The sequence below is a fragment of the Lycorma delicatula genome, chromosome 1 (assembly GCF_047948215.1).
Source record: "Lycorma delicatula isolate Av1 chromosome 1, ASM4794821v1, whole genome shotgun sequence".
Taxonomy (NCBI): domain Eukaryota; kingdom Metazoa; phylum Arthropoda; class Insecta; order Hemiptera; family Fulgoridae; genus Lycorma; species Lycorma delicatula.
The window spans coordinates 262,746,633-262,771,822 of record NC_134455.1 but is presented as its reverse complement, the minus strand read 5'-3'; the positions used below and the strand labels follow the sequence as shown (position 1 = coordinate 262,771,822).

At 32.0% G+C, this 25,190-nt stretch overlaps 1 protein-coding gene across 1 annotated transcript in view; it reads right to left on the bottom strand.

The window, feature by feature from the left end:
* The window catches only part of Dhc93AB (Dynein heavy chain at 93AB), a 493,152-nt gene that overhangs the window by 189,628 nt on the left and 278,334 nt on the right, over positions 1–25,190 (bottom strand). Inside the window, exons 39-45 of the mRNA XM_075354875.1 lie at positions 23,785–23,995; positions 22,435–22,562; positions 21,288–21,436; positions 18,222–18,504; positions 11,801–11,974; positions 9,086–9,278; positions 1,125–1,237 (exon numbers count right to left, since the gene is read on the bottom strand). Coding sequence (XP_075210990.1) covers positions 1,125–1,237; positions 9,086–9,278; positions 11,801–11,974; positions 18,222–18,504; positions 21,288–21,436; positions 22,435–22,562; positions 23,785–23,995 — 1,251 coding nt within the window. The remainder of the gene's footprint in view (positions 1–1,124; positions 1,238–9,085; positions 9,279–11,800; positions 11,975–18,221; positions 18,505–21,287; positions 21,437–22,434; positions 22,563–23,784; positions 23,996–25,190) is intronic.

Genomic DNA, 25,190 nt, shown 5'->3' with positions numbered 1-25,190 from the left:
TTTGTGCTATTCCTTGCTCTGTTGTTTTGTTTCTGAGTCATACTCAAATATCCAAGATTCATCACCAGCAATAAATTTTTTTTAGAAAATCAGAATCATTTTCAATTCACCCTACAAGATCGCGGCACACTTCCACCCTGTTGTTTTTCTGTCCAACAGTGAGGTTTTTTACTACGGCCTGCAAGGCTACGGGAACATTTATGCGTTCCAACTCATAGGGGACAGAACTCCAACACAAGGAAGGAAATACTGCTCCTATGTCAATAAAAATTGCCAAAACATAGTTACAGTCGGCGCTTTCCACCTCGGCAAGAGCATTTAAGATGCAATTCTCAGTACCAACCCCTTTCATGAAGTCATAATGGCCTCGATTTAGAAATGAGTTGATATTGATGCTTTCCCAGAGCCCTTTCACAACCAGCCTTTCAAGCAACTTGCCAATTACCGGCAAGAGGCTGATGGGCCGATAACTGCTGACCTCACTCTGATCCTTTCCTGATCCGAAAGCACCCTCACCAAAGCCACTTTCCAAGTCGGAAAGCAACCCCAGTTTAGGCACCCCAAGAACAGTCTCCCAAGCAGCTCTCTAAATTAAATTAGACATTTAAATTAAATTAGTGGCTCTCTTAAAATTAGGCATAAATGTGGTAAAAATATATATAATAAAAATAAAAAATTGTTACGTTCATAATAGTCTGTCGTCAAGAAATAAAATTAATTTGTACATCAATAAGAGTACAATGTTACGTCCATAAGATGTTTGCGACTATTAAATAATAGTAGCAAACATCTAACGGACATGATGTTGCTGTCTTATTGACCGACTATTATGAACATAACAATGTTTAAATTAAATATGATTATACATTTGAATTTGAATTAACATCAAATGGGAAATCCCTGATGATGGAGTAAAGGCTCCAAAAGTACTTGGATATATATTTTTAAAATTGTTGGTAAGTGGAACTTTAATTTATATAATTGCATTAATAGCAATGGTGCCAAATGCTTAGTAAATTAAATATTGATTAACAATCCATACGTACTGAAATCTCAGTCAATAAAGTGTACATAAAGTAATTTTTACAACTGTTCAAAAAATAAATGAAAAACTCTAATCTTACTTCAGGCATGTTCATGTCATCAATGAAGTACACGAGTGTCTTACTTCCTGGTGGTCCATAATTGCGTCCAGCTTTTTTTTCTAATGGTTTCTCTAAAATTTTCTGCAACATCTCTGAAACCACATATTATGTTAGCATTAGCAATACATACATTATCACTTTTTTGAGCACAAGTTCTATAGATTAAAAAGTACACAGTTTGTAGTAAGCATATAGAAAATTTAAACTAAACAAACAATTGAAGTATCATTTCTATATATGAAGTACTACCTGTATTAAACTTCTAAATTCACCTTTCAGGAACAACCATTTCAAACTTAAAATATTCAAAATATTTGCTGTAATTTTACTTAAACATTTATGCTTCTGAAACATGAGATGGAACTATTTACATCTTTAGTATGAAATTTGAGAGTCTAAGAATAAGAGCCTAGAGTTTCAATTCTTGAAAATGAAACAGGAAGGAAATATTACTAATTGGAACTTTGAGAATGAAAGAATCATTTCATTAAGTATAACAATGTTTTCTCAAGAAGGGTGATAATAAGAATGAACATTGGTCCTAAAATGATGTAAATAATATTCTGAAGGATAATGATTAAAATAAACTTAGAATTGGTAAATAAATAGAATATTAATAATACAACATAGACAGAAATAAATACTAAAGTGAAGCAAACCTGTTTTTTTTTTTTTTGGTTGTTTGTGGGCGAAAAACGCCTGGGCATTATCATCGCCCGGTAGTTATTATTAAAAGGGTAATATAACTCCAAAATAATAAGCTATACAAGGTGTAAACACAATATTAATCATATAATAAAAATTTACTAAAACAAGCCAAGAAGGCAAAATAAAACCCAAAACTAATATCACAGACAAAGTTGATTAAATATAAAAGATAAAATAATAGAATAAAGAAAGTATAAAAACTTACCTAACTCTGATGGGTTGTGCAAAAATCCCCACCCCGGATAGTAAAATTAAACACATAGAACTAAAAAATTAAATCGAAAATAAAGGTCAAAATTATTAAAAAACTCTCCTTACAGAAAAACAAATATAAGTGTATTAAATCCTTTGCAGTAACCCAGTACTATGCAAAAAGAGATACATTCGCTCCAAAACCCTGCCATCATTGCCCAAGACATCACGAATGCTGCTGGGTATATTAAACCGACGACGCAACGCCGCATAACATACGCAGTCCACGAGAATGTGGTTCACAGTCATGCGGCAATTGCATCGTGTGCGCAGGGGTGGGACTCCTCCTAACATTAGATATTCGTGTGTGATCCTCGTATGCCCCAACCGTAACCGGCAGAGGAACACTTCCTCACGACGAGAGTTCCTGCAAGAGGAGCCCCACGGCAACACTGAGTCTTTAATCCGTCGAAGTTTATTATCGACGGCAGCCGTCCAGCCACTTTGCCACCTTGCTCGCAGTGATTGTTTTATATGATTAATAAAATCAGAGGTAGTAACTCGGGTGGTGAAAGGAGGTTGAATACACGCATCTTTCGCAGCAGAATCTGCCCTCTCATTACCAAGAATTCCAACGTGGCTAGGGATCCAGCAAAAACCTACCCCCCTGTTTCGTTTATCTAACTCAGCGATTTTATCATAAATGCCAACGACGACAGAATGTCCGGAATAAAGGTTTTCCAACGCCTGGAGAGCACTGTACGAGTCACTGCAAATAAGAATGTTCCTATACTTAGGGCCAACGATACTTAGAGCCCTATCCACAGCGAGTGGTTCCGCGGTGAACACACTCGTAACACCGGGTAGGCCAAACGTATAAGTCTGCTCATTGAAAACAAAATCACAACCAACGTTGACCGTCATGTTTCGACCCATCAGTGTATACCACCACGTCTGGGTTCGACTTGGTGAGGAAAAACTGGAACACCTGCTGGTAAACAATAGGTGGCGTTGATTGTTTATCAAACGTTGTAAGATCAAACGTAAAATTTACATGGTTTATTCTCCACGGGGGATTCGAGCACGGACACGATGGAAAGAACGAGGGAGTGCCAACATTCATACGCTGCAGCAGACGTCGTGTACGGACACCCACAGGCGCAGTAAAACGTGGACGGTCCTCATACTTCCTCAAATTAGGATTCTTTAGAACTGGGTCAAAAGCTGGGTGATTCGGCTGTCCGCTGAGACGGGCAAAATAAGATAACAAAAGCTGGTCTCGTCTATCCCAGTGATGGCTCGCCACTGTCTACAAGTAAGCTTGCGATAGGGCTCGATCTAAACGCACCCGTGGCAAGCCGAAGAAAAGAATGAAGCACACCGTCCAGCATCTTAAGTACGGTTTGAAGAATAGGCGACACAACCATAATCCAAACGGGAACGAACAAGGGAGTAGTAAAAACGTAACATACATGACCGATCGGCCCCGCAGTTGGTGTTACTAAGGACCCGCATCATATCCAAAAGTTTGGAACACTTTGTCCTCAAATCCCTTATATGTGTGACCCAAGTAAGACGGCTATCAAAAAGCAACGTGAGTAGAGACAGCAATAAGCTCCCTGTTCAGAAAAACCCGCGGATTAGAAGGGTTCCGTAGCCGAGAAAAGACTACACATTTCGTCTTGTCGGATGAAAATGTGAAACCAGTAGTCCCTGACAAAGCCTCAAGGCGAAATATAGTGTTCTACATCAGTCGCTCCGCAGTGGGTGTGGAGCGGCTCGCAACGTAAACAACGAAAATACAACAAGAGACAGGAGCCTGCACACAATTGGTAATGCTGTTTATGGCCACAGAAAACATGGTGGCACTTAATCCACTACCTTGCGGTACCCAATTTTCTGAGACGATACTGTCTGAAAGTGAATCGTCTACACGAACACGAAACGTCCGGTGATTCAAGAATCCCCGGATAAAAGCAAGCATGTTGCCAGTGATCCCCCCCCCCTCCTAAGGGTGTTAAGAATGCCACTTCGCCAGGCCGTGTCGTACGCCTTTTTTATATCGAAAAAGATAGCAACGAGGTGTTGACGGTTCAGGAAGGCGTTTTGTATGGCTGTCTCCAACACACCAAATGGTCAATGGAAGATCTCCCATGTCGGAAGCCACACTGCTCCGAAGAAATAAAGCCATGTTTCTCTAAGTACCACGCAAGCCTGCGGTTCACCATCCTCTCCATTACTTTACACAACACGCTTGTTAAAGAAATAAGGCGGTAGCTCGAGGGATCGGTTTTCTCTTTGCCAGGCTTTAGTACTGGTATAATAAATGCTTCCAACCAGTTGGGCGGAATGACTTGTCCGAAGAATAAACCATTGTAAATACTCAAAAGATGTTGTAGTGCTGAGTCAGAAAGAAGCGAAAGCATACAAAGGCGAACGTTGTCTGGGCCAGGGGAAGTGTCACGTGAGTTCCTAAGTGCGTGCAACAATTCTTTAAGTAAGAATGGAGTGTTCAATTTACCAACCGAAACACCAATATTCAACCCCAATACTTCCATCCGTGCTTTGTACCTCTGAAAGTCGTTACTATATGACGAGGTGAGAGAACCAAACGGAAAGATTTCGCTAAAGTATTTGCTACAGCCGAAGATGACATAAGGAGTTCTCCCTCATCGATGAGACCGAGAATAGATTGCCCTGGCGACCTGAAAATTGCATGGAATTTTCTCCACACAGTAGACGTGGGAGTAGTACGTGAGATGGAGTTCACATACTTTGTCCATGAATTCCTCTTAGCGGTCAAGAAGACCCGACGGCACACTGCCCTAGCCGTGCGGTACATATCTAGATGTTCAGTTGTAGGTCTATTATTGAATTTGCGTAGTGCTCGCCGTCGATTCCGAATAGCACACTTGCAATCATCATTCCACCACGGAACGGAAGGACGTTTAGGATTGCCCGATGTTTGTGGGACATATCTGCTGGCAGTTTCAAGTATTTTGGACGTAAAAGAGGAAAGTTGTTCAAGGATGTCCGCACCGACGTCACACTGCGATTGGAAGGCCATACGATATCCATCCTAATTTGCCTTTTCAACAATCCACCTCTGTGGCCTTCTCCGAACCTCGTGGTCCACACCGAAACGAAGAACAATTGGTTAATGGTCGCTGCCATGAAAACCATCACAAACAGACCAATCAAAACGAGGGAGTAAAGCCGGCGAGCACATGGAGAGATCGATATTAGACATAGTACCAGATGATAAAGACATGAATGTATGAGATCCATCATTCAGCAAACAAAGGTCCAAGTCCTGTCTTACATTGTGTACTATATTTCCCCGAGTGGAGCAGAAAGTCGAGCCCCAAGAAACATGGTGGGCATTGAAGTCTCCTACTATTAATGATGGAGACGGTATTTGTGCGAGGAGGTTTGAGATATCCAGAGCACTGAACTCAGTGTTCGGCGAGAGATATAGATTGCAGATATGCAGCTTGAAGGGGACAGAGATCATCACTGCAACAGCAGGAACGAGAGTGGTCAGTTGAAACCTTGTAGCTGATACCTCATCACTCATGAAAATAGCCACTCCACCACTCTCTCTACCGTCCACTACACAGTCGAATCTCTCACAAAAGTATCCCCTGAGTGCGATTGGGTCATGTCGCAGAAGATGGGTCTCCTGGAAACACATGACAATCGGATCATGTAGCTGCGCCAGTACTCCAATATCTGCAATGCGGGACCGTACACCCCGAACATTCCACTGAATAATGTTCATAAAATTAAAATAAAGTAAAAAATATAAGTATAATAACAATAAATAATGATAAATATAATAAATAATAAATATACCCAGGAAACCACATACAATTCAGTTGTACGTGATTCTATTTTTCTTTTTTGTGTTTTTCAACTTAGATAACTTCGACGCCTTTGGGTCGGGAGGTTCCTCAACCATATCCTCCAGTATATGTGGTAACGGCGGAGGAGATTTATGAGAACGGGACGTCGCTGCTGACATCCCAGAGGGGGTGGTCATGCGGGTTACTTTCGTGGGGCCCTGTTAGATGTCTTACTGCCGTCTGTGGTAGCCTCTGCCCGTACCGGCAGCACGTTAGGAGCAGGAACTTTTTTATGGACCACACTGTTGGGTTCAGTTATTGCGACAGAGGATTTTTCACTCACCCTTGTCAGCCCGGAAATAGTGGCTATCGGCAGCACTTTGGGAGTAGGAACTTTTGTACGGACCACACTGCTGGATTCAGTTGTTGCAACGCAGGACTTTTCACTCATCCTTGTCAGCCCGGAAATAGTGGCCGTAAGCGAAGTTACCTGATCAGAAAGCATCTGAACGAGTTTCTTAAGTTCCGTGCAGGATCCACACTGTGGAGCATGAACAGGTGTAGCAGTCTGTTTCGACGCAGCAGTGGCGAAGGATACATGAGGTTGAACGAGATTACATGAGTTAGCTATCTTCCTATACTCCCTGCGTGCAGTCGGGAAAGATAGTTTCTGCTCAGTACAGGTCTTGAGAATCGCCCTCTCTTCCTTAAAGGTTGGGCAATTTCGGGAGCGAGCCGTATGCGAACCATTGCAGTTCGCACATCTTTCTCTTTCCTCGCAGTTAGCGTCACTGTGGCCTTTGGTAGCACATCGAGCACAGATCTCCGACCTCGAGCAAGATGTTGTAGTGTAACCGTACCTTTGGCACCTGAAACACCGCCGTGGATTGGGAATGAACTGGCGTACGGAAAGGTAACCCACTCTAATCCTCTCTGGAGGAACAGGATGACTGAATGTCAGTATAAGGGACGGCGTCGGTTCTTCTGTTCCGTTCTGCCGTTTCATCATACGTTTCAACTCTACAACACCCTGAGTACTAAGTTCATCAGCAATTTCCCTCAAATTCATTTCTAGAAGGTCACGACAAAAAATCACTCCTCGGCTGGTATTTACGGTCTTGTGGTATACCTTACTTACGATAATGCCGCCCATATTGATCAGACGTAACGAAGACCGACTCTGCTCGTCGTTATATGTCTCCACCAGAATTGTCCCATCACGTAATTTTTTAATGTTCTTTGGAGAACCAATACATCCTGTGATGCATTTATTAATGAAGAAAGGTGAGACCTTTTGAAGGGAGCCACCTGTCTGATTATTCTTAACAACAACAAAGCGGACATTCTTGCACCTAACACCATCTTCATTGGTTGTAGCAAAATTATCCTCGTCAGACGAAGCTGACCGAGGGCTCTTCACCAGACTTAAAGTGATGGTTTTTTCAGATGGACCACCAACCACCATAGAATTGGCTGTAGGAACTGAGATTTTGGTCACACGAGAACCGGCGATACAATAGACCAGCAGAGCGCACGCGTACTGGAGCTAAAGCTAAATACAACTGGGTTTGCTCTGGTGCCCAGAGGATATCGTTGTCCTACAGCAAACCTGTTGTAGGGAAGCAAACTATACCAATAAACTTGACAAGTTTTCAAAATAGTAATTTGAATGGAAATAAGTGTGCCCAAAAACCATTCACAAAACAGTTACATAAATCTAAAATCATTTTAAATAATTAAAAATTATCATCAGTATATAATAAGGAAATATTTATTAATAAAAATCACCTATGAATATATAAAAAATACTAGGCTTTAGACTGACCTACCAGTACTGAAAAAAGCTTTTAGAATTTATGGATATATCATCAGTTATAAAATACTATATCAGGTAATGCATTATTATCATTACATATAAAAACATAGTTGTCATCATCAACTGAGTTAAATATTGATTAAACTGCAACAGTTATAAGAAGTGAGTTGTCAATCTATTTACAAAAGGTAGGTTAACATTTTATTTAATAAAACATAATTTCATAAAACTGAGGACTACTGAGACATTTAAGTGGCTACTACTTTAAAATTAAAAAAAAAAAAATTAAATTGGCATATTGTTTTATTTTAGTAAAAAGTTGTTGTAATCTTGTATGTTAAATATTGAAATATTTCAAAATATTCTTGAATTACAGTCTTCTATTTTTCAAATATGAACAGACAGATTGATATAAAATTATAGTTTAAATTTATATCATAAGATTTTTTATGCTATACAATTCATAACTGGAAGATTGTACGCTGGGTTGAGGCAGCATATACAGTGAATTTCATTACATACATAAAGTATATATGATGATTGTTGTAGGATATCATGGTTACTACAAAATATAAAAGTAATGACACCAGGACTGTGAACAGATTTGACAGGTGTAACAGTTTACCACTGCTCTGTAGACTAGACAATTCCACAAGCCAAATGAACTATGTACTATACATTAAACATATAACCTTAACACATACAATTCACTGTCCATCAAAATATTCAAACAATTATTCAAGAGCAACTGGATTGATTTACATGAGTTTAGACTTTCAGTCTCCCTGGAATTTCTTCATGGTTAATTGAGATAAAAAATACAGAAGTGTGTCTATGTGCTTCACACTTACAGAAAAATGCAAATACTAAGCTACTTTACAAATTTTTTCTCAAATTCAGAATGCAATGAAGAGGAAAAATTATAATTAGGACTACAATTATAATTAGGATTATTATAATTAGGACTACAGCAAAGTTATAGAGAATAGAATTTTCTTCAAATAAGTATTGACAGAAGTACTTTTATTTTACCAGTTTAGGTTCATAATTGTCAATTTTATGTTTTCATAGGCTACTGCTTAATCCTTGCTTGGCTGAAAACCATCGAAAACAAAATTATCAGACATCTTTCAAAGGAAATCTATTTTTGGATTTTTTTATCTATTTTTCCATTTCTTTCAGCGTTTTAAGCTATTATGTAAGTGTAGTAATTCTATAAAATTCATCATTTTCAGAATCTACAGTTAACATATTTTGTAATTATATTAGATGTACTGTATACTTTTTACTTCAGTTAATCAATCAGTCACTTGGACACATATTCAAAAAACCAAGTATAAAGAACAAATGAAGAGATTAATATATAAAAGCATAAATACCTGAAGTTGTGTAAAAATTGAAAGGAACATTTGCAACAGCATAATTTTCTGATAGGTTAGATAGTTTTTCTGAGACCAAAACAGTTTTTCCACAACCAGCGTTTCCAACAAGCATTACCGGGTGTTTTTTTTCCATCAGAAGATCCACAAAAAATCGTATTCTAATAGATTCTGCAGTATGAACTAGAACAGCCTGTAATAATATTAATCTAGTTTTAATTTACACACAAAGCTTAATACATGACACTTTTTCACATATATGTATTTTTAAATTGGATTTGAACCTTCAACCATCCATGCTGCTGATGTACTTGGCTGATTAATGTTTAACTAATATACCATTTAAGAAATGTTGACTTGGGATGAGAGTGCAAGGCTATAACTGAATTTATACAGTTGCTGAGTGAGAGTAAAATTTCAAAATAAAATAAACAAGTACTGATTATAATTTTGTTGTAATAAAATGACAGCAAGGGTGTTCAATTATAAAAAAACATATGCATTAAACTGTTACAAAAAAAAAAAAAAATAATAATAATAAATAGATTCACTTTACTGACAGGACACAAATAATTTCAATTTAAGTTTTCTCTCTTGAGAGTAAATAATAATTCACTCACTAAAACAGGTTTTAGATTTCCATATAATTACATACAATTTACAACTGTGTGACAGATGCATTTTATTTGCTTATTTTTCTTTATCTCTGTAATGAAAGTTGTAGCATGGACTTATTGGTTTGTAACAAATGTATAACAGAATTACACCATAGCTGAAACATTTTAAACATAGCTAAAGAAAAGTCTAGAAATTTTTTTAGGTAGTGGCATATCTTCCAGTCATATCATTATGGAACTTGCAGAACAAAACTCTAACCTCACTTAACCAGGAATCTCATTCCAAATAAAAAAATTTACCCTCTCATTTTTTTTAAAACAACTCTTCTAATGACTACTATAATTGGTTAAAGAACCTGAAGTTACTGATATATACCAGCACATTTTTTGTCAGCAAGTCATAAGTTTACAGGATTGTATATAAGAATGTTTTTCAAAACTACAAGATTTAGTTTAGGCAAGATTTAGTTTATTGAATCTATATGTAATCAAATAAATCTGGGTTTGTTATTGTATGAAGTAAACAGCTAAATGCAAAATAGAACAAATATAGTTTTTTAGGTGAACAGTACTGGATTTAAATGCCACTTCAGACAATGGTACTATGTTATGACAATTTTATTCATGTCTAGGTAATACAATGCCATAGTCAAATCAAAGATAGTTTTTTCTGGTTTTTTTAATGATAAATGGAACTATTTTTACTGGTAACTAATTTTTCAGTGTTCAAAAAAAGGTTGACACTTTTAGTTCACTGATTCTCATTCTAAAAGTAAATATTTTAGACACACACTGTCCAGTAGCCCTCCACAAGAGATAAACCATCAAGTTACATTACAAAACTTTTCACTAGCTGTATGTATAAAGATTTTCCTCTTTCTTTAATTAAGACTATTGATTTTTCTTGTACTCTTAAGTTATTTTGCAGAAAAAATGTTTAGTACTACACATTTTCTTTGTTAGCAATCTTGATATTTCATTTTTCATATATATTTATAATATGAGATTACAAAAAAATATATTCAAGAATGGTTTCTGATCCAGATCGTTGAGTCTGGGATTTGTTAATTAATCTTTACCATCTACCATTTCAAGATTTCTCCTCCTCCTATGAAACACTCATTCTCTCTATATTACCTTAACATAGACTCTCCATCACATATATGGTCTGCCTTTGGTTTTCTTCCTTTTATTTGCATCTCTTCTATTTTCTTAGGAAGTTTCACATCTTCCTTCCTCCTCAGGTGTTGAAATTATCTACTTCTCTCAGACTTTTCTCTTAGCTGTTTACATTCAAGCAATCATAAAGTCATAATTCCTGATCTTATTCCTTCTGCTTTGCCCACTATTGATCTCCAAAACCCTACTTGAAGTCTACTCTATTCCTTCCCAGATTACCCACGCCAACTTACATGTGGAATACTGGCATTTCAGTATTTTTATGCAGAACATTCTGGGTTTGAATTATAGTCAGCCACGGCTTTCACAGTCTATAAAGTCATTTCTCATGAAGAGACTGCAATTGGACATCAGCTTATTGTTACTTAGTAAGTAAATAGTAGATAATAAATGTCTGTATGAGTTACATGATCTGGAAGTAATTTGGTCTGAAAGTTAATAATTGTTACAATATAAAGTTCTCAAAATAAAGGAACATTATTTTTAATGTTTTTAATTCTCTTGAAATGCTGTCGATTTTAAAGAATAATACTTACATATGGCAAACATATTTTAAAAAAATGTAAACATAATAATTGTAATATAAAAATTTATAATATTCCTGTAATTATACAAAATAATGGAAAATATATTCAATTTCAGAAATAAAAATGATATCATGTGAAAAGTGAGTACTAAACTTGAAACAAATGAGAAAGAAAATATTAAATGTTACTGGCAAAAAATATATTACTGGGAAGAATTACAATAGCAAAAATATTAGAATATTCATGTATAAGAATAAAAATTCTTTAAACTGAATTATTTTAATCTATCACATTTCTCCATACTGATAAAAAAAAATTAATGAGTTAAATTAATAATGAAACAAATTATTATTACCTCAACTATCTACTTAGTAAATTGCAATGTGCTTTACCTGAAGTGGCATATCAGGATCAAGTTCAAATTTAGGTAATCTTTCAGTCCAAGGAGCAAATTCTTTTGTTTCTGGATCAATGTAGTAGTCAAAAACAGTTCCTTGCGGTGGAAATTTTATTGACTTAAATTCATTAATCCACCATTTTGAAAACTCAACACGATAATCAACTGCCTAAAACAAAACGAAGCAGTAAAATATTCAACTGTTGATAAATCTAATAAAACTGTTACAATGACAAACCAAAAACTAAAATTTCAATAACTTTTATATATATGTTTGGGCGCTTAGTTGGAATTTTTTGAATACAAAAATTATTTTAAGTCTCAAAACTAGATTTTATCTCCACCAAAATTCTGTCAAAAAAAATTAAATGTAAAAATACACACAACATATTACAAAATAATTCATTATGCATACGAATTACATAAATACAAATTTGAAGGTCACAAGAAAAGAAGGGGCAAGTCCAATTTTTGAAAAATAAGTTTCTGCGTAGTGCTATAATACTAAGTGAAATCTATAATATGAAATAATTGGTTTGGGAAAAAACATGCTCAGTCCAGAATAAATGCAAATAAAAAAAAAAAAACTGTGTATAATGAAAGAAAGAGCTCAGTCTATCTGGTAGGGAAGGAAAGAGTTTAGTTCATAGCACTGTAGAATGCGTCATGTACATTACTTTTAATTTAGTTTGTTTTGAAGTTAGAAACACTTGTTTGTGGTTTGTGCTAGTTGGTTAATAAGTCATAATTTTGTTTTTTTGTTCTTTAAGAGGATAAAAGTAGTGTTTGTTGTAACTGAAGGTGATGAAAATTTGGATTGTTTGAGTGATTGTGAAAGTCCACGGAGTTCTTCTACAAGAAAAAGAAAGAAGCATGGTCGTATGTTCGCGGTAAACAAAATCTTTACCTAATGTCACATGTAATGGGTGAAGATTGCAACTGTTCAATGAAATGTTTTAATATTGTACTTGAAAAAAATAGAAATATCTTAAAAATATTCAATTTAATGGAATCTGTCAATATGCAAAATAACTATTTATGTGATCTGATCGGTGTGCTTCCAATACAAAGAAGGCCAAGGAAGGATGAAGCAGGGGTACGATTTAACATTACATCTTATAAATACAGAATTCGCTGTAGCATAATGAAGTAAAAGAAATTATGATGTGCCGTAAGGCTTTTATTTCTAAAAAGAAAACAGAGTATTTGGTAGCAAGTCTATGAAAAAATGGAAAATGCCCAGTTGATAAAAGACGCCAACATAAAAACAGACCATTGAAATTTGGAAAAGACAAATTAAATATTATTAAAAAGCACATTGCTTCTTTTCCTGGAAGAAATAGTTACTATGGTTTAAAAGATTTTTAAAAAATTTACCTCTCAGAAGATCTTAAAGCAAAAGAATATATCTTTACTTTAAGAGGCTCATACTGCAGATGCAGTTTCATACGAGTCATATCAAGACATATTTAATAAACATTTTAATATACGCTTTGGGTTACCTAGAATGGATATTTGTCACAGCTGTGATGAATATGTAGCAACGGTAAAATGTCTACAAATAGAGAAGAGTGCATGCAATAATGTAAGTGACATTAACAGAACTGAAAGTGAACTGGCAAAACTGAAAACTAAATAATGAACAGAAATTAAAAACTGATACGTTTTATAACAGAAAGAGAAAGACTAAAATGGCAAGCAGAAAACAGACTGACATGGAAGCAATTTGCATGGATTTTTCAAAGAATCTACCAATACCTAATAGCCAGACCAATGAAGTATACTACAAAAGATAGTTGTCCATGTTTTCATTTAACATAAATGTTTTGTTTGGATCTAACAGTGTTTTTTTTTGTTTATCCTGAAAATATTGAAAAGAAACGTAGTGAAGATGTATGTTCAATGTCACATAAATTTTATTATGATTTTCTTAAGTGCTCTATATGAAAATTACAAATCTTTTGCGATTATTGTGCAGGGCAGAACAAGAATTACACATTCATTTGATTTCTGCATTATTTAATTCATTTTAAGCATCAATTTGATTATATTAAAGTAAAATTTCCAATAAAAGGGCATTCTTATCTTGAGTGCGATATGAATTTTGGTCTTATTAATAAAAAATCACATGCAGAAACTTTGAAGGACTGGGTTGACGTTTTTAAAAAATGCCAGAAAGAAGCTGTCTCCTTTTGAAGTAGTTGAAGCAAGCTCATACTTTACATCAGTGGTCATCTTTTCTAACACACTTTATAAAAAAAAGTGTCCTCCTGCTACGTGCTCTATTAGAGAAATTATTTTAAAAATGGAAGATTCAAGACTTGTCAAATTCAGATCAACTTTTAATGATCAATGGGACCACCCCAAGGTAATAAGGGATTCAACCAATTTGTTGTCAGAAATAGATGGACTTGCAGAAGGAGAGTTTATTCTTCCTCAATTTAGTTATGAAGGTAAGTTAATATATTCAATTGACTACCTAAAACAATAATTAACTTTAACCTGTTTAAGTATATAGAGTACAGGTACATTTTTTCTTTTTTTTAGGTTTACTTCCTATATCAAGAGATAAGTGGTATGATTTGCAATGTTTAAAAAGATTTTGTGGATCAGAAGAAAAATATTATTATGAAATGCTGCATTATGAATAAAAACTTCTGAATAATTTTTTTTAATAAATTTTTTCATTGTTAGTAATTTTTGAAATATGCTAATTTAATCTTTTTCTAAAGACTTTCTTATTAATAATAAATATTGCTTATTGATTTGCATTTTATTAATGTTCACTATTTTTAATTAAGTGGGAATAAAGGGACTAAGTCCATGGACTGAGCCCTTTATTTCACTGGATGAAATGAACTTTAATTTTTTTTCCAGTGTTATTAAATACTGTTTAAAGCTATTTTACTTTTTACAACAAAGTGTTATAAAGTCCTTGGGCTTTTTTGCCTGTTAGAGTAAGATCTATAGTAGTATATTATATTAAAAAGATTTTATGGATTAAAACTTTAAAATCGTTTTCCTGTAAAATTAAATTAAAAATTAAATTAGGGGCTAAGTAGACTTAGCCCCTTCTTTTCTTGTGCCCATCAAATGTATGAAAAATTATCTTTAAAACCACAGATGAGAGTTGCTTATAAAAAAGTAATATTTAACTGAATTGTGCACATTTTTTTAAAAAGCCTTAAAAGTCCTTATTTGTACTTAATATGCTGGTATTCTGACATGAATTATTATAATGATTGCTACATCACAATCAATTTCAAATAGAAAATTTGAAGCTTCATGATAATTCAATTTTAAAAAAGCAGTGCTGAACTTACTCCAGAAACCAAGGAGATTTCTAAGGTGAACTTTTTAAAAATTTACTCAAAAGGAACAACCCACAGTAGTAATCCTAAAAATGGCACCTTCATTATGATTAACGGTAAAAGTTCCTTTACTAAATGAAGATAATTATCAGATTAGATACGTTAGAGAGCAAGACAAAATGACTGCCTATTTAACAGCGTCTCAATTTTAAAGAAAATTAAAAGACTAGTCTACATAGATTTTCAATTTTCAAGAATGTTCAACACATTCAATACAAAGGTTAAACAACTTGCAGTCATATTTAGCATATTATGACAACTATACTTCATGTAGCTATATGGTGAACATGTGTGCTGCTGGACAAATTGCAAAGTAAAATCTATCTTCTTGTTAGGAATTAGTGCAGTATGTTAAGAATTTCTTTGATAAACACTGCATGTGCTGTTGAGATGTATTGTGTATTAATATGTTTGGAGAAAAGGACAATATAATGTTAAAAAATAAAATATTTTAAAAAGTAATGCAAAACATAGAAATACAAGGGTTGTCTGAAAAGTTTTGAGCCTCAAAATGAAGATGACAACACTCATCAACAAAAGTTAAGGAATGTATTCATGTATGTGTTGAAAGTACTCACTAAAATTTCAGCCATTTTGGATGTTCAGTTGTTGTTTGATAATCATTTGAGTAAGTCATTATGAGTGTTTCTGTGAAAACAGAAAAAATAGAATATCATGCCGTGATTAAATACTTGCATTTTAGAGACAATACGCCTACGCAAATTAAAACTGAGTTAGACGCTGTTTACAGGGACTTTGTCCCATCATTTGCCACCATGAAAAGATGGGTAGCTGAATTTAAACACGGTCATACCAGCTTGGTTGATGATGAGTGTTGGGATGGTAAAAAACTGCAACCAACACTGATATCGAAAAAGTTCACCAAATGGTACCGGGTGACCGACAAATTACGGTTAGAGGCTATAGGCATATTGAAAGAACATGTTTATCATATGTTAACTGAAGAATTGGATATGTGTAAGCTACCCACGCATTGGGTGCCGTGTTTGCTCACTTTGAACCAAAAACACATATGAATGAACATTTTTAAGGCCCTGCTGGAGCAGTTTAAGCAAATCGAGTCAGATTTTTTGCATCGATTCATAACTGTAGATGAAACATGGATCCACCACTACACTCCTGAGATGAAACAATAGTCAAAACAGTGGACTGCAGAGGGTGAACCTGCTCCGAAAAAGGTGAAGATGGCTCCATCGGCCGGGAAAGTGATGGCGACTGTTTTTTGGGATAGTAAAGGAATTTTCTTTATCAATTATCTTCAAAAAGGTAAAACAATAATGGAACAGTATTATACATCATTACTTGACAAGCTGAAGGCAGAAATTGCAAAAAAATGACCACATGTAAAGAAGAAGAAAGTGCTTTTCTATCAGGGCAATGCGCCTGCTCAACCTTCATGGTCGCCATGGCTAAAATTCATGAATTGCACTTTGAATTGGTTGACCACTCATCATATTCACTAGAACTAGCCCCAAGTGACTTATTATTTCCTAATCTTAAAGTTTCACTTGGAGGAAAGAAATTTTCATCAGACGAGGAGATTATTGCATATGTAAATGCCTATCTTGTAGAGAAAGACACCAGCTACTATTTAGGAGGGTTAAAGAGGTTAGAGCATCACTGGAAAAAGCGAATTGACTTGAAAGAAGACTTTGTTGAAAAATAAAACTATATTTGACAGAAAAAATATGCCTTTATATGTTAGGCTCAAAGCGTTTCAGATAAGAATCAGTCGTAGTTTCAACTGACAATAGACAAGAGCTGACTACAACTGATAAGAGTCAGTTGTAATTTTACAAGAATCAATCAAATTAAAGGAAAAAATATATTTTTTAAATTCTTAAGACCTTTACTAGAGTTTGTTTCAGCAGTTTCTATAATCATACATCTATGTCTAGTTTAAAATAGAAGGTATGATGGTATAATCTTACATAAAAGATTATAAAGTATGCCAGTAGTTAACAAAAAGTTAGAAATGAATCAGTCAGATATTTACACATGTGTACAACTCCTTTTTAATATGAATAATAGAAAATTTGATCTTTCTTTTAATTGACATTGAAAATCTGTAATCTACTTTGATACCTTCATTTCTATTAAGAAAGCCAGATTTTGCTAAAACAAAAAAAAAATATCTCCCAAACACTTCTCTTGGAGATCTGAATTTCTATTGAAAGAAAATCTATTCAAAGAGTAGATTTGAATACTGCTACTATACTTGTACATACATATAGAATGTCTCAAAATTATGTAGCCTAATTCTAAAAAGAACTTCTTAAAAAATTCTTATAGATATAGGTCTGAAAATATTACATTTTCTGTCTGTATTTCTTTGTTTAGAAATTCATATCTCAAAAACTAAGCCAAAATTGAGAGACAAGTACCAATGTCATTGTTGCTTTTCACAATGAAAATATTGTAGAGGCTACTTTAATTTTAAATTTCAAAATGGGGTCTATGTTAATAACTTTTTAACTTAAATATTAGTTTTGTTTAAATATTAGTCAAATTAGTATCTGAAACATATAAATGCACATAAATGATGCTAATGTATAAGGATGTCTGCATAAGCAGGTATTACATGCCTGTCATATACAATGTATACATGCTCTTCTATTGACTGACTTGTCTACTTGAGTTACACTTGTCAACTTTGATTTCATAAGCAGATCTCTATTAACAGATACAATAATTTTATTAGGAATGCAGGACTGCTATAGTCAACTTCCACAATTGTCTCACCTGGGTCATGATCTGCCCAACAAACAAATATTTATCTCAACAAGTTCTCTGCAAATTCCTTTGAAGATAATGAAAAAAGTAAATTTTGTCTCCTTTCCATGTTGGTTTTTGTAACAATATCTCACACATGCAATTTCCAAAATAAAAAACTGTCCAAGGACAGAACTATTCCTGGATATTTTTTAGTAAGCCAAAAATGTCTAGACCTCTGCCATAAGGTAAAGATAAAGAATTCAAGAAGTCTAAAAACGTTAAAATTGGTAAAAAAAAGTTTGACTTTACCTGATCTTGAAACATAGCAGAGCCAAATGCCCAAACACAGGCAAAACAAAAATAGATCTCATGAAGTTCTTTGTTGCAATCCACTGGTGTATTTGTTGGAGTTAAAAGACACTGCAATAAATGACAAAGCAGTTGTATATGTGACATATCAGTAATTGGTGTAATCTTCTTAAAACGTGTCCTTACATTTTCTAGACAAGCAGGAATATATTTATCAAACAGAATTACTAAGTTTGACTTTTCAGATGTGTGTTCTCGTGTTTCAATCCAACTGGTAACATACCTGTCATAAGTCATAAAATAAATTCAATCACAGGGAACGTAAGAAATTATCTTGTCCTTAATATATGTTATATCAAATGAAAATGATGAAACGTATTCGTACAGTTATAAATATACATCAGCTTAAAAATTGTAGATATATATAGAGAATGTCTCACAAAGAAATGGAAAGAATTTCATGTTCTGCAAATAAAAATTTAAAAAAATTTCATGTAAACATGGGACCAGAAATACTTTTAACCAGAAAATTTTCATTTTCAATTTAGCTTATGAAAAATTTTGTCCTGATTTCTGCCCCAAGGGTAAAATGAAGCCATCTTGAAATTCTTGGAACTTAAATAAAGGGCAAAATTTGATGGAATTAAATGATTTTTGGCCTGGAAAATTGAATAAAATAGTTTTCAGAATTATATCTAGTAATTTTTGAGAACATTATTGATGTTGCAAACACAATTTTTTATGTATGATATACAATAACCTCATTAAATTGGAAGTAAACAAATAGAATGTTGCAACAAAATTAGTAGAGAATTTAATTCTGACAAAATCAATGTAAATATCAACCTTTTACTAAATGTTTAAATAATATGTCTTTTGTTAAAAACAAAACAAAGTGAACTGTGGTAGAAAAATATTATATTATAATTTTAAAACAAAACAAAATCAATTACAGAGTGCGGCACTGAATTGCGTAATTAAAAATACACCATTTATTAATAAAAAGGTATTGCTTCATCACTTTATTATATATGAAATTTATTATTTATAATTATTATCAATTATTTAAAAATAGCATCCTGAAGATGGCCACCAATTTGTTTTTCACATTCCAACAGTCTTGTGCGTAGTTACCCATCATATTTTGCTGCATGGTAGTTCGAATTCATGATGAATCTTGACACCATGATCTTCAACACCTCTTATCAGATTTATTTTTTAAGGTCCTGGAGGTTAATGGTGATGGTTTTTGTAAAAATACGTGATTTCAAGTATGTCCAAAGGGAAAATAACAGGCAGACAGAAGTTGGGGGAAGGTCAGGTGAATTGCAAATAATCCTGTGAGATTGATATAATGTAAAATATCTAATCTGAATAAAGAATTGATTAATGAATACATAAATTCAAAGTTTATATCTCTAGTTAAATACGCTTGCTAAATTAAAAAAAAAAAAAAAAACTATTGTCAATAGCTGGCACTTTACAACCACACTAGTTATTTACATAAAATCTGAGTTTTATCATACAATCTTTAGCATTATGAAAAACCAATGTATGTTGCTAGAAAATAGAAATCTGACATGATGAATTAGTGTTTCCATAGAGGAGGCATCTTTTATGGCTAGAGTATTATAGCTTTACAACTTGTACTTGAAATAAAATTTTGGAATGATAATTTTTTGATTAAAATTGCTTTATTTATACAATAGTTTCCAACTACCAACAATCTTTAATAGTAATGTTCAAGTGCTTTTGGATTATTAATCCATCCTCAGGAACATTGTGTTGTTATACATTATAATTATTTTCTTCAAATATCATTAATTACACTAAATTAGTTTTATAAAAATATAAATATAACAATTGATCAACAGAAGGTAAAACAAAGTTAACATTATCCATCATGTCAGTATGAAGGTCTCACTGTTATGTTTAAAAGCATGAAGCAGTATTACTAACCTAAGAATCAAAATTATTGTTTAATATTTGTTTGAATAATACATCATTTTCAAATTTTGTTTGTTCATTTATTATTTAAATATATATAATATTTGTTTTATGAAAGTTATTGGAATATTCAAGAATATTAATAAAATTATCTGGGTTGTAATTATGATTATTTTCTAAGATATATCTAGCAAAATTGAATCATTCTTTATTTCTTTTATTTATACAATTAATGTGTTCATTAATTCTAATCAAAAAAGATCAGTTAGTCATCTCGATATATTCCAGATCACAATTTGCGCATTTTAAGCCATATACTCCCTGTTTTATTTAAATTAACTTCATTGTTAAGCTTTATTATTCTAGTTTTTAATTCAATGCAGGTTTTTTAGTATGCAGTTTTTAATTCAATAGATTTAAATATTTTATTGAATTTTTTTGTAACTTATATTGTACTAAGTTTTAGCATATTTGTATCCATAATTATTATATTATCTTTTATATAAATTTTATTGTAGTATATAAATTATTTATTAGGTTTTCACTGTATCCATTACATACCTATATATTTGATATTATTTAACTCAATGTTTAATTTTATATTGTTATGTTTTAAATATTTTACAGCCCTGTATATTAATGAATTAAACATCAATATTTTTTGATTCCAAGGATAAAATGATTTATAATGAATTATGGTCTCCTGTTTAGTGGATATGTTGATATCAAGTTTATCATTATTATAATTTTTATATTCAATAAAATTCATTAAAATTGATTTATTTTAAGGACATACATAAATTTACCCATTGTTTAGTTGAGTTTTTAAACATCACTCTTGTTAATCAGCAAATCCAATTGCTAAATATATTGAGCTTGAAGTCTGAATCATTTTAATCTTGAAATAAATAAATCTACAAGCCTAGACCATGATTTAATATATGATTTCTGACTTAGAACAACTGTTTTCTTTATATTATAAATTATCAAGTAATTCATACCTCATTGACATAAAATTTACTTTTGTTTTTCTATAAATTACATTATGAACTTCATCACTCACTTTTTGTCCCTTAGAAAATTTCCTTAGTAAATTATCCTGCAAATTTAAATACTTACGGATTCCATCCAAGATCTTGTGGATTGATGTATAAAATTCCAGCTCGTGATACAGTAGCTGGAGTGGCAGTTCTAAGATTTGAAATCTCAAAAAGTAACCTCATTGATGGATTAAGGGCAATGCGTTCATTGCTGGCCAGAGTCAGTACCTTAAATTACATAATTTGATTAAATCACTGCTGATGAGATAAAAATAATAAACAAAGAATACTGTATGCATAAGCCTTCTATTTCAAAAAAAGAAAAAGAAATCTCTAGGAATCAATCTAGTCTGTAAAATTTATAACACAGACAGCCCCCTTAATTGTAACTGAGGGGTTTAATATAAATCATTTTTTTTGCATGAACATTATAAAATCTAAGATGTTTTAAATAAGATTTACAATGCATTTATTAAATTTAACACTATGAGACAGACTTATTACACAGTAATAACAACATTAGTAACAGAGTTACTAATAAGTAACTAATTAATAAGTATACTAATAAGTATAATAAGTATATTAATAAGTATACTAATTAGTAACAGAGTATGCTTCACAAGTATTACATTTATGAAAATCTCACAATATTTAAATAGATGTTTTGAATGACAAGAATTATTTCATAAAATGGAACGTTAAGATTTACTTGCTTTTAGAAAACAATAAGTTTTTTCTATAGCAATAATCTTTTTTGATTCCCCTCCAATCTGACAAAACATCCAAATGACAATTTTGAAGAATGACGTGTAAAATGCTTATGAAGAATGAAATAAAATAATTGTTAACCTTCCTTGAATTAAAAACAAATTAAAAAAGTTACCAAAAAATTATTTTAACAGAATTAAATTAATTATTAAATATTTGAATTTTGATAATCTTGGCACCATATTTCTAAAATTCTTTAAATTCTCTTTTAAAATTGATTACAATACTTTTTTTAATGTGAAAGCTGTAAAAAGATTAACCAGATGTGAGCAAGTTTTTGCTTAGATTTTAAGATATAAATTTATGTCAATCTTCTTCAGAGGAATTCTTAAGAAGCTTAAAACAGAGGTGAACATTGTAATTCCACTATAAAAAAGTGTGCTATAGTCAATTTAAAAAAAAAAGTAGTTATTCATCACTTCAGCTTTATGTATCTATACATTCTTTTTTTTTTTTACCTTGTTGTCATCCATTACAGTGTTGAGTGATTCAATCCACATTGGATCAATGTCTCCATCAAGTACAATCCACTTTGGATAATCACCAACAAGGTTTGCTTGCTCTCTCATTATTACAGAAAATAATCCTTTAACAGACAATAAAACTGTAATATGAACATTATGAAATGTGATTAAAATGTTTTAAAAAATTAAAAAGTTACTCACTTTTAAGGTATGCATAATATAATATAGCTTACAGAAAGTTTTTGCAGAGCTATTGCACAACTACTTAAAAAATATTGAAAGTGAAATCCAGTAACAACATCAGAAAAGAAGTAATAGCTCAAACAAATTTTTAAATCATGATAGCTCTGAAAAGATTTAAAAGGACACTTTCATATATTTAGAAGGTAGATTATTTTTACATTAGTTTAGAAAAATGACAGTCTGTAGGAAAATTCATTCCTATAGACTGTCAGTTATATAAATTGACTGATAAGGAATATTCCTAGTCTATAGGAGTATTCATTCCTACAGTTTGCTCTGTATTACAATACACTTCATTCCAAGAAAATATATTAATTTTTTAATAAAATAATGTTGAAGCTGCAATCTGAAAAATATTAGTTGATGAGATTTTAGATTTGTTTCACAAATATAACATGGAATTAAAAATGTCTTAGAACTATCTTGAAATTTGTTGACAAAACACCACTGCTGAAAATTTAAATATTTCAAAAAGAACGGGGATACTTAAGTCACAAAACCATAAAAATTAATTGCCCTGCCTTTTTTTGTTCTGAAAGTAAAATGTATGTTGAAATTCTTTTTATTTTAAAAATTCATATTTATTTTGAAATTCTCATACATTTTAAGATTTAAGAATGACTTTATCAACCAGTAAGTTAGCATTCATAATTATTGATCAGCTAAAATGACATGAATTATAACTCATACTTTTGCTCATGAAAAAAAATAGTTACTTTTAATTGGGTTTCTACGTCACCACATTAGCTCTTCTGGTAGAATAAGGGATAAAAAATGTACGGTAAATTAGATCCTAGCTTGGACTTGATCATACAATCACAACTCCTTCTATACTTAAATATAAATTATACATTTTGAGGTTCTAGGAATCACAAAAAAACTACATGTAATCAATAAACTGATAATTTTTTTGGGACCAAAGTACAACTCAGAACTGACGGACCTGAGTCTCAAAAGTGTCAATAGCCAGTCTGTAATTGGGCTAGCAATATGATGAAAAACAGTATACTCTCAATAATAAAATATAGATAACATGATTTCAACAAAAGTAATGATTGACAAAAAAATCTAAATTCAATTAGTTGGCTTAATACAACTTACCGTCTTTCCATTCTCGTGTAGCAGGATTGATGATACCAAATAGCTCATCATTTGTAACTGCTTTTGGATTAAGATCATTATAAATGGGTTTACGTCTGATATTTTGATACGTACGTAATAGTGTTTTCCAAACCTGTGTTTTGCCAGTACCAGCATTTCCTACTACAAACACTGAGTGTCTAACTTCCAGTAGTTCCTCTAATTGAACCACCTGAAAGTGGTAACAAAGAATAGCTACTTATATGTATACAAAAATAAAACATAAAATTTAAAGAAAGTGAAAGTTGATAAACAAAGTAAAGATTATAAACAACAAAAATTTATTAAGAGTATGAAAAAATATGGTAACAGTGTAAAATTATTAATTATTTTAAGTGACTTGGTTTCTATTAAATGAAAATTTGTAATGAAATTAATGACTTGTTAGAAGCGCTATCAGATATATTAGAAAGTTACAGAAAAATCAAATAGTAAATATGGTATTAAATAACATTAAAAAACACATATTAACTCCTGTACAAAGTATTTAACAAAAAAACTGGAGTGAATGATTAAATAAAATTACATGAGATCAAGTGTAAGAAGTAGTTACACATGCAATGTACTTTGGACTAAAAATTAGTTTTCTCAGTTACTTGTAAGAAAATGTTTAATAAAACATAACCAAAAAAAAAACTATTTGCTATTAATGTCTAATATACATGAGAGGATGTGTTGAAAATTTCATCCTTCTGCCTTTCTTTTTCATGGTACCATTTAACTATTGAATTGCACATTCTTTTCAATAAAATGTTGCTCCAATTTATAAAATTGAGTGAATTTTGAGTTAACAGATTGAAGCACCTCAAATCATTTGGATTTAAAGAAAGTACCACACTTTGACAAGTCTGCAAAATGACTAATTGCATGGTTTCAAATCAAATTAATGTGATAAAAATTAAAAAAAAAAAAATTAAAAAAAAATTACAAAAATATATTTGATTACATGTTAAAAATTATTTTTTTAAAAAATCTTTTATTTAACTAATTATTAATATTAAACATTAATAAAAAAGGAAACAAATTAGAAAAACCCTCTAAAAAGTAAAAAATAAGAATTAAATCAAATTGAGAATTTTAAACAAAAAAATATAATATATTAACAAATATAAAAATGCACTGAAAAGTAAAAAATAAATTATATAAATATCTAATAAATAACCATTAAATAAAAAATAAATAAATGTAATAATTATTAAATTTTAAAATTAAAAGTAATGAAAATATTTAGTTAAATAAAAGTGTGGCGCAGTTTTTCTAATTTATTTAAAACAACACAACATTTATTTTTATAATAATTAATCTTCATCTTTGTACGTGTTCTCACATAGTTGAAGTTCATCTTCGAATTCTGCTTGTAATCTAAG